Source organism: Barbatula barbatula, assembly GCF_947034865.1.
Source record: "Barbatula barbatula genome assembly, chromosome: 14".
Classification (NCBI taxonomy): domain Eukaryota; kingdom Metazoa; phylum Chordata; class Actinopteri; order Cypriniformes; family Nemacheilidae; genus Barbatula; species Barbatula barbatula.
This window is the reverse complement of record NC_136777.1, coordinates 2036490-2053238: the sequence shown is the minus strand read 5'-3', so window position 1 is coordinate 2053238 and position 16749 is coordinate 2036490. Positions and strand designations below refer to the sequence as shown.

At 39.7% G+C, this 16749-nt stretch overlaps 1 protein-coding gene across 3 annotated transcripts in view; it reads left to right on the top strand.

Annotated features, from left to right (window-relative positions):
* The window catches only part of ldlrap1b (low density lipoprotein receptor adaptor protein 1b), a 29369-nt gene that overhangs the window by 7001 nt on the left and 5619 nt on the right, over positions 1–16749 (top strand). For 2 of the 3 annotated variants that reach the window (XM_079472770.1, XM_079472772.1), the window contains 7 exons: positions 7240–7382; positions 8589–8701; positions 9859–9973; positions 10184–10256; positions 12010–12105; positions 14879–14991; positions 16001–16035. In XM_079472770.1, the coding sequence (XP_079328896.1) occupies positions 7240–7382; positions 8589–8701; positions 9859–9973; positions 10184–10256; positions 12010–12105; positions 14879–14991; positions 16001–16035 (688 nt within the window). Of the gene's footprint in view, positions 1–3757; positions 3895–7239; positions 7383–8588; positions 8702–9858; positions 9974–10183; positions 10257–12009; positions 12106–14878; positions 14992–16000; positions 16036–16749 lie in introns of those variants that run through there. The other variant, XM_079472771.1, reaches the window with a different exon arrangement.

The window sequence follows — 16749 nt, the reverse complement described above, 5'->3', positions numbered from 1 at the left end:
GGGATCATGTGTCTAATGGACTTTAAGGTCAGGTTGGTGGTCAGATTCAGCAAGTCAGAGCCCAGGAGAGTTACTTTCACTGACATGAACGTTTTCCATCAGTTTAACCTGATGTGAGTCTGTCTCACTGCTATTTTGGGCTTTGGTTTAGGTTTCGGTGAATCTGTGCCCTGATCTGTAATCAGATCAAACTCGGACGGTCCGGATGTTAATTCAGCAGTTTTTGGATGGGTTGGTGCATTTGTGATTACGGGTTCAAATCGACTCGGATGTTTATGTCAAACAGACTTGAATAAAGCGACTCAGTTTTTTATGCTTTCAGGAACTCTGGAGTCTTTTGGAGTCAACGTTCCAAACGTTGCAGACGTTGGAAAATCCAGCTATTAGTTCTTCCTCAAAATACTGTTATTGTAGCGGTCTGGTGCCATATAAACAAAAGGTTCCCATCATACAAACCGGTAAAATCTGAATTTGAACCGGCTAGTTTAAACTTGAGTCACTATTTTTTGACACGGTTCATATGCTGTTTATAGATGCCTGATCTGAGACTGAAAGTGTCCCACTAACAAATACCAAAGCAAAGATTTGTGCCTGTCTTCAGCCTCAGGTAAAGAACAGGGTACAATGAGTTTTAAAGAGAGGGATGCTGAACATAGAAAGTGCAGATTAGCTCCGGGGGTTCTGCAGGGTCTGTGTGACTGACAGATACAGTGAGAGACTCTGATCACAGGATCATTCACTGAAGACTTTCTGTTGGTTTCATCAGAGAGTTCCCGCTGTATGTTATTTGTTGTATGATTTGTTCACAATGTGCGGATACGTGCCGAAGACTCACTTTTTTTTGTTTTTCTTCAGGGAATATTTCCAAAAATAGTAATGGTAACATTTACTTTAAACCTGTATGACTTCCATTTCCCTGTGGAAGACGAAAATATAAATAATCTGTTTAATAATTGGGACAGGGGTTCATAAATAATACAGTATTTACTGTACATTAGTATTTATTTATGTCAGTGTGCACACCAGTATTTTCTCCAGTACGTTCTTCTGTATTTTAATAACATTTATAATCAAATTCATGTTTATTCCAGCTTTAATTTATATTATAATTTACTCCAGTATTTACACTATTATTTATTTACACTATTACTTACTCCAGTATTTGTTTACATTATTTATTTACTACATTATTTAAACAGTACTTACTCCAGTATTTATTTACATGATTTATTAATCCATCGTTTACTTTCGAATTTGTTTACACTTACATACACCACTTTTTATATACACAACATATTTACACTATTTTATTTGCTCCAGTATTTATTTACAATATTACTTATTCCAGTATTTACGTTAGCTTTTATTTTCACTATTATTTACTACATGGTTTACTCCAGTATTACTCTAGTATTTATTTACACCATTATTTATTTTCATCAGTATTTATTTACTTTATTTATACGTCTAGTTAAATAAGGACAAAACAATAGACATGATTCCAGTCAAAGAAATGCATTGCGTTTCCGCATTTGCACCAGTATTTCGTCTATTATTTATCCACACACCAGTATGTTCTCCATTATTTAAGCTCTTTACTGCAGTATTTACTCTAGTATTAGATCCTAACAGACAGCGTAACGTCTTTTGAGAAGCTGGAGGCAAACTCATAAATAAAAGTGGTCAAGCCACAGTCACTTTTTTGATAAAAAGTAATAAGCAACACTGCTACTCGTTTTTCCACAATGGCTCAGTTTCAATGAATGTGCTGGGTATAAAGGCCTGTTTAAGAGATGATACTTTATGAAATATTAGTCCGTCACAGTTGCGGTAAACTGTAAACACAGACTTGAGTTCAGGGAGCTGGGATCATCACCTCATAATCACTTTGAAGGTTGTTTATAAGCAGCGCTGTAAACATCACAGTCATGATTTCTTTAATCTCACTTCTGTTTCCTCTCTGATCCACATAGATCTCCATCTCTCCCATTATTTATTCCTGCTGCCTCTCCTCCTCCTTTTCAGCAGTGTTCATTTCCTTTCAATAGAGGAAGTGATGTCATTGATGTCCTGCTCTGCATCTTACAGCACTTCATTGTTATTGTTAACTCTGCGAGCTGTCTCTCTATATATTTGTTGTCTGTGTGAATATCAAACATCTATGAATGCTTACTTGTGAATCTCTGAAATCATAATATGTGTGTGTGTGTGTGTGTATACACTGAATCTGCTTTCTAAGAACACACACGCGTTTGTTTTTCTCTTATGGTGTCCCCTAACACCACCCACCCATGTTTTTCACCTTTACATTAACCTTCTATATTCTACCATTTCAAAACATTATTAGGCTTCTGGTTTTTGTTTGTTTGCCTTTGCTACTTGTTTTTTATTTTTGGAATAAATCATTCTTAAATGTGTGTGTGTGTGTGTGTGTGTGTGTGTCTTGTGGTTTTTCTTCACACCTCACTTCTGCATGAAGTACTTGTTATGTTGTCTTGCTGTCTGATGGTGTTCGGTCTGTGTGTGGATGAGTGTGTTTTAAAAACAGATTTATGTGTTTGTGGTCTTCAGTTTGTGAATGTGTTTCTTTTGTAGTTCATTCTGCAAAGCCCATCATAGAGATGTTGACAGTACCGGTGGTAGCACACTTATACAAGAAAAGCTGTGATAATAATATTTCTACAACACACTGAGAACAACACAACACAGATGTGTGTTTGTGTCCCTTTACTGGGTGATTTAATATTTAAATTAGTGCATGTTTGTGAAACTGCTCCTGTCTCGCTCTCTCTCGCTCTCTCGCCTCTCTCTCGCTCTCTGTGTCTCTCTTTCTGTGTCTCGCTCGCTCGCTCTCTCTCTCTGTCTCTGTCTGTTGCTCTGTCTGTCGCTCTCTGTCTCTCGCTCTCTGTCTGTCTCTCGCCCTCTCTCTCTCTCTCTCTCTCTCTCTCTCTCTCTCTCTCTCTCTCTCTCTCTCTCTCTCTCTCTCTCTCTCTCTCTCTCTCTGTCTCTGTCTCTGTCTCTGTCTCTGTCTCTGTCTCTCGCCCTCTCTCTCTCTCTCTCTCGCTCTCTCTCGCCCTCTCTCTCTCTCTCTCTCGCCCTCTCTCTCTCTCTCTCTCTCTCTCTCTCTTTCTCTCTCTCTGTCTCTGTCTCTGTCTCTGTCTCTCGCCCTCTCTCTCTCTCTCGCCCTCTCTCTCTCTCTCGCCCTCTCTCTCTCTCTCGCCCTCTCTCTCTCTCTCTCTCTCTCTCTCTCTCTCTCTCTCTCTCTCTCTCTCTCTCTCTCTCTCTCTCTCTCTCTCTCTCTCTCTCTCTCTCTCTCTCTCTCTCTCTCTCTCTCTCTCTCTCCTCTCTCTCTCTCTCTCTCTCTCTCTCTCTCTCTCTCTCTCTCTCTCTCTCGCACGCTGTCTCGCTCTCTTTTTGTCTGTGTCGTAATTCACCCCTAAACAAAAGAAAGTGCATTAAGTAAATTTTGTATGACAACATGAATATATTTCATAGAAACAACTGCGGTCTATCATCTCTGTGTCGCTGCTGGGTGTGTGTTTGATGTGCTCTGAAGCCTCACGCTTCACTTTAAAGTTCAGTGGAGCGGAACGACAACATGCCCGTGTTTCACGGCACTGCTCTTTCAGTTTAAACACTGTGCTGATGGACCGTGTGTATGTGATGCTGACTTTTACTTTAACGTCCTTGACACCCTTGCATGGTTTGGACGATATCCTGTGTAATGCACCTCCATTGTACTCTGTCTATTTCCAAGGTTTGAATATGTTCTTGCCATAGCACTGAGGACAGGGGTTCCTTTAGGCCACAGCGTTCATGGACCTGAAGTCGGACCAACGGATTTTGGCTATGCGTCTTAGCGGCTTTCAGGGGCCATGTTTCGGAGGCATACAGGTATGTTGCCCGAACTAAAGCGCAGTATATTCTTGTTTTTGTTTTTATTCGGATGTCACCTCTATTCCATAAATATTTCAGTGCTGCAAAGATTGAGGAAGCTTTTTGTATTCTTGTTTGAACTTCTTCATCCGAGCTTCCTAAAAGGGCAATGTAGCTTCCTAGATTCGTAAATGAGGTGACTTGTTTCATTGGTTTATTTTAGATGGTTAGGCTGTTATTGGGGTTTATAGGGTCAGTGTTGGCAGTCATGTATTTAGATTTTTGGCAGTTTAACTTCAAGCCCACAGAAGCTGCCATTTGGGTAATATGGTCGATCATAAATTGCATGGAATCCATTGATTGTGCAAGGACTGCTATATCATCTGCAAATGTCAGATCAGTGATCAGTTGTTCTGATGGGTAAATGGCTATTCCAATAGGGTTATCATCTAGCGCTTTTTTGAGCACATGATCAATTGCGGTCTTAAAGAGGCAAGGTGATAGTATACCACCTTGTCGCACCCCTTTTTTAGTGGCAAAGGCATGGCCATCCTTGCCATAGGTAGTTCTCGGTAGTTCTTGCAGTTTCTTTTTTCACCTTTCTTGAAGATGGGTATTATGATAGCAGTTCGCCAATCTGTAGGAATCTTTTCATCCCCCCATATTTTGGTATAAAGGTGGTATAGATCCTGTAACAGGCTAGGGTTGTCAATTTTAAAGAGGTCAGGAGGTAGACCATCTACACCAGGGGCACGTCCGCTCTTAAGGCATTTGATGGCTTTTTGAATTTCATCCATGGAAGGCGGCTCTTCATTTGTTGTGATTTAGTGGCGGTTTGCATTGCGGTATGGCTTGGGTTGCCTGTGGAGGATTTTGAATAGTTCGGCAAAATATTCGCCGTAAAAAATATAAATCTGTCATGTAATTGTTCTTTGCTTTTAATGACTTGGTCATGCTTGTCCAGTATGGTTCCACTAATAGGTTTTGAATATTTTCTTGTCAGATTGTTGGCCAATCGGAATAGTTTCTTGCGATCTCCTCGATTTTGGGCGTTTGTGATGCAAGACGAATCGGTTACTTTTTATGATCTCCGTTATTATGCAAGAAGTTTGAGGCAACACAAGAGTGGAGTGTTTTTATTTCCCGTGTGCCAACCTTGGTCAGTGGTTCATTGAGACAGTTTAAATGTCATGTTAAATGACCAATCAGAGGTCTTGTTGTGACTATGTAGGGGCCATGGTAAAGTCCTGTGTCCACCAGGTTTTTATCTGGCGAGAAATAGGGATATAAAGATTCACAGTTAGCTAGTTTAAAATCGATTATAAAATGTGACTATTCAAGCCGGTGGAGATGCTATTTGAATCATTTAAGCGGTACTTCAGGCTTGAATGGGGGCAATTTTTTGAAGCTCCAAAAAGTGCATCCATCAATCAAAAAGATTAGTAGAAATCTGCTTCCGTGACTCTTTCCATGTTTTCTCACATCTCGCGGACAATTGGTCTCTAGATCAATGGACTCGATGTAGCCGACGCACTTCACACAAACAAGCGGCTCTGTCTAATTCACCTGACAAACTGTATCGCACGTGTGCTACACTATTACATTTATTCGTAGCAGAGACCGACCATATATGTCGCACTGTACAGCCTTGCTAAAAATTTCTATTGACAAGCGCAACGGTTTACACAAAGTTAAGCATAAAAAACTGAGCACCAAACAAACTAGTGTCTTTTTTTTTAATGTTACACTTTGATTGCAAACAATAACTTGTATTAGGTCAAATGTTTGTCTGATTTGTGAATGAATGAATCGTTTGTTTTTGTTAATAAAGCGTAAAGATTTCCCAGATCAGACTGAATCACCCAGAATGGTTTTTGAATGAATTAATTGCAGGTTACAGCAATAAACCCCCTTTGATACAGTAAAAGAGTGACTGTGATGGAGCTGTTAAGAGGTGTTTTTTATATAAACACATTTAATGAGTCACATCGGGGGGCGGCATTTTCATTAAGGCCATTACAAACCCATTTATTCTATAAACACCCAGAGGTCTGATGAAAACTGGGTACTGAAGAAGGTCTAGAAAGTTCTTGTTTATGTCAGATGTTAACGCTTTAGAATATTTCACATCATTTGATTTTCACAGCTGGGAAGAAAAACTATGAATAAAAGACTGATGGCACTTGAGACATTTGACTCTTGTAGGCAAAAACCGTGATGTAAACGATCTCTGATGGGGGTTTCAGAGACCACCTGTCCACCAGTGATCTATGAATGATTCATGAAATTAGAAATACTCAGTATTCATTTTCATACATGTACACGTGTGATATCGCGTACACACCATCACCATCATTACAGAATCATAAGCCACAATTTTCCTTCCTTCCTTCCTTCCTTCCTTCCTTCCTTCCTTCCTTCCTTCCTTCCTTCCTTCCTTCCTTCCTTCCTTCCTTCCTTCCTTCCTTCCTTCCTTCCTTCCTTCCTTCCTTCCTTCCTTCCTTCCTTCCTTCCTTCCTTCCTTCCTTCCTTCCTTCCTTCCTTCCTTCCTTCCTTCCTTCCTTCCTTCCTTCCTTCCGTCCTTCCTTCCTTCCTTCCTTCCTTCCTTCCTTCCTTCCTTCCTTCCTTCCTTCCTTCCTTCCTTCCTTAAAGGGTCAATGTGTGTCTGTTTGTTTTCCTTTCTTTATTCCCTCCCTTCCTTCCTTCCTTCCTTCCTTCCTTCCTTCCTTACTTAAAGTGTCAATGTGTGTGTGTTTGTTTTCCTTTCTTCCTTCCCTCCCTTCCATCCTTCCTTCCTTCCTTCCTTCCTTCCTTCCTGTGTGGATCAAAGTGTGTGTGTGTGTTTGTTTGTCTTCCATTATGGATCAGTGTAAATGAGATTATGATAATTCAGTGCGCTCAGATCCAATAAGCACATGAGGTTCAGATGTAATCGAGCGGTAGTTGTGAGGAACGGATAGCTGCCTGTCAGACGCGTGCCCTTGACCCCAAACCTGACCTCTGTATGTACATGTGAGATCAGAGAACGGGGATTGAGTGTGTGTGTTCAGTCTGCCTTGCACAGGTGTCTATAAAAGAGGATCTGAATGAAAAGACCTGATTGAAGACCGTGTTTTAATGATGAATTGTGTGATGTGTTTCATATGTAAATATCGGAGGTTGCTTTGGTGTTTCAAATAAAATAAGTATTTGTTTAAGTCGCTAAAGGGTGTGTGTACATAAGGATATTTTCAGGTAGGCCAAGTATCAAAAGATAACTTCAATAAGGATTTTTATCACAAGGCAAATGAAACGTTCTCATTACTGTAATGCAATACGATTGAGAAAATAAGGATTGAGAATAATAAGAGCGTTTCTCTAAAGAGCTGCCGGAGAACTGGACGGACACGCGGGAGACTCTGTTGGAGGGGATGGTCTTTCAGCTGAAGTATTTGGGCATGACACTGGTACAGGAACCCAAAGGAGAAGAGCTCTCGGCAGCCGCTGTGAAGAGAATCGTTGCCACAGTAAGACGCATTCACACAAGCGACATGTATGTCCTGATTGAATCTTTTGAACTGGATCTTTTTATAGGTTCATTAAAAGATTCATTGTCTGAATACTAAAATTGATTTGCATAACTTGGAGGATCTTTTAGCATGGATTGGTAAGCATCCTCCTAGTACATCCTTGCAACCGCATAGCAACCATCCAGCACACCCTAGACTAACTATAATATTCGTATTTATACCCACCTTTGAACTTCTCACGATAAAACACTTGCGTACGCACATGAACTTGTGCTTAACCTCGTCCTAATGTTGGTGAATTTGGAGTATTCTAAATGAGCGGACGCGTGCATGAGTTAATGTCATTTGAATAAAACACACCCAGTCCATCTCCATATTATATTAGGGCTTTCCGCCTAACATTTCCTTTACCATCTGTCCAGGCCATCCCATGTGATGCAATACAACCCCTTTTATACCGACACGCAGTTTGCAGTTCTCATTCGCCGGCTGTGAAATCGCGGTTATTCAGAGAAACCTCGCAGCTCCAGCTATAGTCTAACACACAGTCTTTCACTGGATATGATCAAATAAAAATACATCTAAACGTCATTATATAGCCTGTACGTGAATCTTAAAGATGTGTTTTTTTAGAAGAGCTGTTGTATGTCCGTGCTGTATGTTTTGAGTGAACAGAAGATTTGATTTTGAATACATGTAGAATTAACTGTAACACCACAAGGAACTTGGTAAAAAGTTAAATGCTACAAAAGTGTTGAATTTGATGTCCAGATTTCCCAGCGCTGTTCTGGGTCTCATGTGATAATGGGAGAGTTTTGTGTGTCTGAGGTTTTGTTTATTAAAAAACATATACTTTTATTTTTTATTTGCGACTGAATTTAGTTTTGTTTGGTTGTTTTAAAAGTAACAATTTAACATTCAACGTGAGTCTGAAATTAAAATGTTTACTTCTGCATCGCAAATAAGAGTGCAGTAAAAACTAAAGAAATTCACACGAATATCATGAGGATTTACTGTAGTGTAACGGTCATATTTAAATCATATTTGTCAATGTCGTAAGATCTATCCTAAAGATTCGCTTATGAAAATATCATATTTAAATTAAAGACAACTCGACATAATCAAGGAGACATTACAATACTTTGAATGGCAAGTTTTTAATAGTGATGTAAAAAACATTGTGGCATTGTTTCTCTCTCTCAGGCTAAAGCAAGTGGTAAGAAGCTTCAGAAGGTGACGCTAAAGGTTTCTCCTCGAGGAATTGTTCTCAATGATGGTGTTTCAAATCAGCTGATAGAGAACATATCCATATACAGGTGAGTCACCTGCAGCCACCTGTCATGTTTTTACCTGAACCCTCATTTCAGCTAAACAACCCTCGCTGCAAAATACATTCAAATATGCTACAATAAATATAATACTGTTGAAATCAAGTTTATAAATTGTCAAGACAACAAGAAACGATGGTGGAACTTGTCTAGTGCTTGATGCAACCGAACTTAAAAATCGAAAATGTTTGTATTAAAAAAGATTTAACCAGTTGTGGATTTCCATCCTTGGTCTAGCAATAAAACGAAATGAGTCGTGGTTGCCCCCTACATTCTGCCATCCATCATTTAGAAAGATACTGTCTGAAGAGACAGAGAGCGATGTCTTCATGAGAAACCTCTATCGATCTGCTATAGTGTGTCTGAGGCCAGACATGTTGTGACCCTCACATGAGGCCATGGCTGTTATTGTTAGCACACGCACACACACACACACATTCAGTGTGCAGCTCTGTACATGTCGGTGGTCTCGTGAATAAACATTCAACCGTTCACTCACAGATAAACACAGACTCCAGTAATGGTCAAACAGAAAGAAAATGCAGTTTATATTTGTCACCCTTTTCCGTGTCAAGCACATTTCTTCCACAAATTTGCATCACGAGAATATCTTTTTTTAGATGATGTAAATGACTTTTATGCATGAGCTCGTGTGTGAATGGATTTTGCTATAACAAGTTTTCATAAATAGGGGAATCCCGGTTGTCAGACGGCTGTTTTGTGGGATCTGGTCCTAACCAGAAACAGAAAAAAGTGTGTGTACGTTTGCATGTTTTTTTAATGTAAAGCAGGGCTGGCGGATGCCATCCATCATCAGCCCCTCCCCGCAGCGGCGGGCCGTCCTCTGACAGGCTGAGCCAGCTGTCAATCAAGGCAATCCACATGGGAGTTCACGATTGCGTTTACTTTTAGATACTTTTATCAAAAGCATTGTGCCCAGATACAGTTTATTAGCACGTGTGTTCACTTTTCAGTGGGACACAAAAGCCGATGTTTTGAATGTTGAACGTGTTGAAAATGACACGGCAGCTTTAAATGTGATAAAGGTTTTGATGTAAATTTGAGATTAATGGTTAACTAATGACACCAGTTAAGTGTTTATTTTGTTTATTGGTTTGTCTATCTTATCTGGTGTCTGTCTGCAGGATATCGTACTGTACGGCTGATAAAATGCATGATAAAGTGTTCGCCTACATCGCTCAGACTCAAGGCAGCGAGACGCTGGAGTGCCACGCATACCTCTGTGCCAAGAAGAAGGTGGTGAGTGTTGGGAGTGTTTAATGTGTGCGTGTGTGGCCATAAATCGGCGTGTAGCGAAACACACCCTGTGTTTCCTTCCTTTTTCTAATTTAGCAGTATACGTTGAGTCTATACTTCTTCTGAAAGAGAGACAGATTACTGTTGTTTTCTACTACATGACAGTAATGACACATTTAAAATCCCCCATCTCTCTCTGTCTCTGTCTGTAAGGCTCAGGCCGTGACATTAACCGTGGCTCAGGCCTTCCGTGTGGCGTTCGAGTTTTGGCAGGCTGCTAAAGAAGGTACTCTCATCCTTTTCTCTTTTTTCTTTTTGTTAAAGGTTGATCGAAGAACACAAATATTTGACTCGCAAAACTTGATTTGATCTAGTTTGTGCCATTAGCATCACCAAACTGAATTGCGAAAATATTTTCCCAGATATTCCCCGTCTGCCACCGGTTGACAAACAGATAGCCCCGCTCTAACTGTGTGTTCACATAGAGCGCGAATGAGGCGTCAAAAACGCGCTATTCGCGAGTAGTTGGACGCTTGAACATTTTGTGTTTACTCGCTTCATTCGCGCGTGAAATTCGCTTCATTCGCGTCATTCGCTTCATTCGCGCCATTCGCGCGTGAAATTCACGTCATTCGCGCTATTCGCGAGTGAAATTCGCTTCACGAAAATGTTTTTACAATTTACCGAATTCTCCGACCTCCTCACTCACTTTCTTCTAAGCAAGATCCTTTTTATTCCTATTTTTATGAACACGTATCATATAGCTCCGTGTGTCCACACACTGAGATGAGCTTGTCCTCCATTTTTTATTTCTGCCTCTGCTCGCTACGTCGTCTACGTCACTACTAGAGCAGGCGCCTGATTGGTTAACGCGGCGTGAATTTTCGGCAAAGTTCGGATTTTTCAACGCGCGTCATTCGCGTCATTCGCGCTATTCGCGTCATTCGCGCCACGGCATTCGCGCCCCCCTCATTTGCGCTATTCGCGCCGCCTCATTCGCGCTATTAGCGCCGCAAGCGCGTCTATCGCGTCTATCGCTTCTTTGCATAGACTTAACATGTAAATCACTCGCGCTTGACGCCTCATTCGCGCTCTATATGAACACACAGTAAGTCTACGTCATTGGTGACAACCTTATGAGTTTTATTTCAGAGCATATACACATTGAGAGATATATTTAATGAGCTGTATTTCAATTGACTTGTATCTACCAGCCATGTATGTGACGTGTGATCAACTGAAATGTCATACAGGTTCTTTCAAATCAGTCAATCATTTACTCTTCCTCTTGTCTTTCCAAACCTGTACGACTCTCTATCGTCTGCAGAACTCAAAAGAAGATATTTTGAAGAACGTTAATAACCAAACAACATTGACTTCCATTATCTGAACGCAAAACCAAAGAGACATTTCTTAAAATATCGTCTTTTGTGTTCTGGGGAAGAAAGAGTCACATACATATTTAAAACCACGTGAAGGTGAATAAATGATGACAGAATTAACATTTTTGGGTGAACTATCTCTTCAAAGAACGCTCAACTGTATATTTACTGTATTTAATTTACCGCCAAAGGAATGAAAATGATTTTATTGTGTAAGACACTCGCTAAAGGCAGCTCTTATTGTACAGCTCAGCAGATCTTTTGTGTAATTTTCTGCATGTTTGAACATGCATACGTGTGTGTTGAGGCTTTTAAAGGTTTAAATTTCCCTGTACCTGACTGCTTGCTGCATAAACCGATCATCTAGCACAGTGGCTCTCAAACTGGGGTCCCAAGATGCACCTAGAGGTGAAAAATAGACATTTATCGTCAGTTTTATGCAATCAAACATCTGAAAAATTGTTTCAGCATTGTAGAACTGCATTTGTTTTTGGTTCAACATTTTAAGCTTATAAGACTTTATTTGGGGAGCCGCAAAGCGATGCACACTACACAAAGGGGGCCTTACATCGAAAAAGGTCTAGCAGAAATTAGACTCTCTCTCTCTCTCTCTCTCTCTCTCTCTCTCTGTATGTCTCTTGTGTGTCTCTCGCTCAGAGAAAGAGAAGCAGGTGAAGTGTGTATCGGATGAAGAAGCAGCGAGCAGCTCTCAGTCTGATAGTTCAGCGAGTTTGGGCAGCGTGAGAGGAGGAGGTGAGCACAAAGATGTTGTCTCTTCCATTTCAATGCAGTCTGCAGAGAGCTCACATGAATGAAAGGGCTTGATGTTAACAAATCAAAGAGAAAATACAGCGTTTCATCTCATTCATCATGTAAATTGGACAAATAATTGAAATTAAATTGGAATGAGCTTGAGGCTAATATTTTTACAAGCGAATAAGATTACATGAATGCACATACTCATCTAATGTTTGACAACCAGAAAGTGTTTCTGATAAAGCATGCAAATACTAAATCTTATTGTGATGAATCTTATAAATGATTGTTTCAATATTTAAAGCCCCCAAACAACTTTTTGTGAAATGTTTTACTTGTAAAATGTTTTTGTGCCATCTTACGTGGATTTAAATGCCACTTAGTTTTAAATTTTTATTCTAGTACAGTACACACACCCAGTTCCAGCACCACATGCAGAAGTGAACATCCCCCTGATTGTGTTTCAGGATGTGCTGAGGGATTATTCTCCTTAATCTGCGTTTTTAGCTTCTCTTCTGCTGAAACTCAACCACACAATTTGTGTTTCAATCACTGCTTCCAGCTGACCGAATTTAACCCTGGGTTTTCCCTATTTTTAAGTTTACTCTCTGAACTCAAAATGAACTCCGTGAAGACTGAATGAATTGTCTAAATACTTTTGAATCGATATATATCATATTTATTTAAAGCGTCATTAAATGTCCTTGCATTTCATGCAGTGCGTTATGTTGTTGTGTGTGAATGTGAGCAGTCTGCTCAAGTTGTAAAGCCGAAAGTGAACGAACAACAAAGTTATTGGCTCGGGGAAAAAAGAAGTCGACTCTGAATCACGCGAACGTCTGTCGTTCTAATTTCACTTCCGGGTCAGTTTTCCGTCACGCCGTGTAATAGGCCCTTTTCACATGACGTCACGCGTCTGACGTTTTGCCGCTAAGCAGTGTATCGTTACTTCCACTAGCGCCTTCATTGTGAATTACCATTACCAAGTCTCTTGCACAGTTGCCACAAATACGGCTAGATGACAAGTCACTTACGACAAGATCAAAAGCTAGATAAAGCATACAAATTCTACGATGAAGTGTTTTTTTGTCTTTTTGCGAAGGTGCTAGGATAAGTACTCAAATACGTGTTCTGTCAGCAATAACTCTACGAAATAGTAACATGCCTGATACTAAACACAATAATATGATTATAATATACAATGTCTTGACCACTTGTATTTTCAGTCGCTGTTGTTAAATTTTAGTGCAAGGGCAAAACGGAAGTTGTGACACGCTGCTTTGCGAAAAGCCGAAAGTTGAATGATGTCGTTGTGAAAAGGGCCCTCCATTTGCAACACTGCACGTGGGTAGACCAATCACAGCAGACTAGACCATCTGACCAATCAGAGTAGGCTGACAGAATGGAGGGGATTAGACGGATGAATCGCCGAACGAATCATTCGAGAGTCAGTCAAGGAGTGCGATATAAGAACTACTTTATCAGAAAATAAAGGTGTTTTTACACCGTGCAGGACCACGAAATATTGACTCTTTAATACGGCATGTGCGCTAAATTGTAAAGATGCAGTTTTATTGAATCAGAAGAACTATAGACCACTCTGCAAGATGTCAACACGCATCCGGTTTTTATTTATTTAATGTTATGTTCTTACTGTCAAAAATCGTAAAGATATTCGTCTAACATTTTGATTCTGGTTATTAATGTTTTCCTTATAAGTGGATTTTGTTCAATCGTTTGCGTAATGTCAAAAAACTGAAACAGGAAGTTCTTCTTGACCAGCTTTGGACCAGCATTGTTTACGTCTTCCGAAATGATCCATAATGCTAAACTAATTTGTTTACAAAGTGTTTAATTGGCTTGCATTTTACCAAATTAACTAGCACACTACCATATCGATACACAGTAAAAATACATGTTGGTAAATATTAGTCCTTATCACTAAAGAAAGATGTGTCTGAAAATATTTTGAAGTGATAGAATTTATGTTGCACATATTTACACAATTGGACTGTTTAAATTTATTCACAGAACTGATTCTTGGAAAGAAATACAACTCTAATCCATGACATTTTCCTTGTACCACTTAAATGCTCATGTATTTATCAAAGTATCACGGTTTTGCCATCCGATACCATCGCTGAACCACGGTACACAGTGTCTAAGGGTGCCGTGCGACCCTGACTAGTGTTTGAGATTCTCAGGTTGCCAGGTTACAGAATCTGATCTCGGAAAGCGGATTCAGTGAATGAATAAACCCTTATGGACCAGCGTGCTGTATGTCATATGAGACACGGGTGTGTGTGTGCCTGAATAAAGAGCTGTGTGTCAGTAAATGCCCATCAGATATCAGAAACCGACTGGCAGACGTAAGTAGATATCAGGTGTGTGTGTAAACTCTCTCAGTGGCCACTTTCATGTCCTTTCATGAAAAATGACACAGAGGTGGATTAGATTTGAAACGGAAAAGAAAGCACACGTAATGGTTCAGACTTGCACGACGGAGAGATTTGACGGTGTTTGTTTGGCTCTGTGAGGCGTGTCGGGGCTTGATGTCGAGAAGAAATGATTCATACTATGATAGTGGATGGTTACGGTAGCTCGGTGTCATCTCTTGGTGAAATATCTATGCTTATAAATGAATGGTTTTGAAACTGCCCGTGTCTATATGTTTTCCTAAAGTGAATGCTGGTCAATTAAAGCCTCGTAGAGAAATAAATGTGTCGATTCTGTAAAATAAGTTGATCAAAGTTTGCTTGTGTGTGTGTAGAGGTGGCCACTGGGAATCTTCTGGATCTTGAAGCTGGTGTGAAAGATCACTCACGACAGAACCACATACATCCGGCACAGAACTTCAGTACAGAAAACAACAACACCGTATGGGTAAGAACACACACACACATCGGTCAAGACAACAGTTACACTGTATGGATAAAAACACATCTCGCTATCACGCAATGAACATGTGTGATCATAATGTACACATTTAAACATTTTATCATTAGTCTAAACGTGTCAAAAGAAAACTGAGGTTAACTTGATGAAGTTATGACAAATACATTACTATTGTACAACAGAATATACTTGTCAAACTTATAATAATACTATAATTTATTTAACTATACATTATTTAAATGTGATCATTTTTGTCTGGCTACATTATGTAAAATTCAGTTGTGCAGTACTTACATTTTCATTTGAAAATATTTTACACATCAATAAAATGGTTAGTTTTACGCATTTTATTGAATCACCTCCATTTGTATCAAGTCATATAAAGGTTAAAATACACTGCAAGACTTTTGCTCAGATTTCAGTCTGGACTTGTTGCAGAAAGTCTGTGCCAGTCTGCAGATTTGATCAGTTAGGGTGTATCTATCTGAAAGTCTGCAAGTGTATGATGTCTAGTTTAAAAAAAATCTGATTCTGATCTGATTTTAAAAGTCTTGTAGCGTATTCCAGCCTGTAATACATAAATATAAAATTAAGAGCCAAAATAAATTGTGATTCTATTCCGTAGGACTTTATAATTTGTACAATTTTCACATATTAACAGTGAAAATAGGTTATTGGAGCATAAATAATTCAATTGTTTAGACTTGCTTTTGAGTATGTGAATAAACTAAAAGGGAATCCAGAAATATTCCAGAAGTATTTATTTATATATTGTCCAATGGGCACTTGTATATAATGGTTAAAGGTTTATTATAATAAACCACTGTTTTCATTCATTTCAGGCTTGTTGAAGTAAAATGATGATGATAAAATTATAAATGTTCATTTTGATACCATGTTATTGCAGAGACTGGTCTCGAACCATTACAACTCTAGAACGCCGTTATCTGCATAATGACCTTTGTTTTAACCCGACCTTTGTCGTGTATCTTTTCAGGAACTGGAGGATGGTCTAGATGAAGCCTTTTCAAGGTTAGTAAACTAATTTCTGCAAATAAATATTTATTTCATTATAAATTCTTTTTATCCGACTGCTAGACTGAAATGACACTTTTACTCGAAAGCACCCAACTTACTCTGTTATATGCGACAACCGTGGCATTCGTCTGCTCCTAGAATAATGCAGATTAAAATCTGCTTTCAGTGATGTGTATCAAAAAAAGACGTACTGGGGTGTGTTTCCCGAACAACGACAGAACTCGCTGGTTAACCACCAAAGTACGATGCGTCGTTGGGGAAATTAACAATGTTGTTACGACTGTTTCCTGAAACCGTAGTAATTCTGTCCCCTGTCGGAGATCAATTGTTTGAACCAAGCTGGTTGGTCGATGATGCCACACAGGTGGTAGATAGGGATGCACCGATCGGTATCGGGCCCGATACCAAGCTCATGTACTCGTACTCGTAAAAATTCCTCGATACCAAAGACCGATGCCTCACGTGACAATTGACAGAAATTTGCGTCATGGGAGGGGCTTCTGGCAGGCGGCTCCAGTCTTGTTGCGAAATGGCAGACATGGATTTTGTTGAGCAGGTAGCTGCGCATTATGTGCTATGGAAGGCTGAAGATTTTTCAATTCGCGCCGCCTCATTCGCGTGAATCACACCGCAAGTAGGTCTATCGCGTCTTTGCATTGACTTAACATGCAAATCACTCTCTCTTAACGCTTCATTCACGCTTAGCAG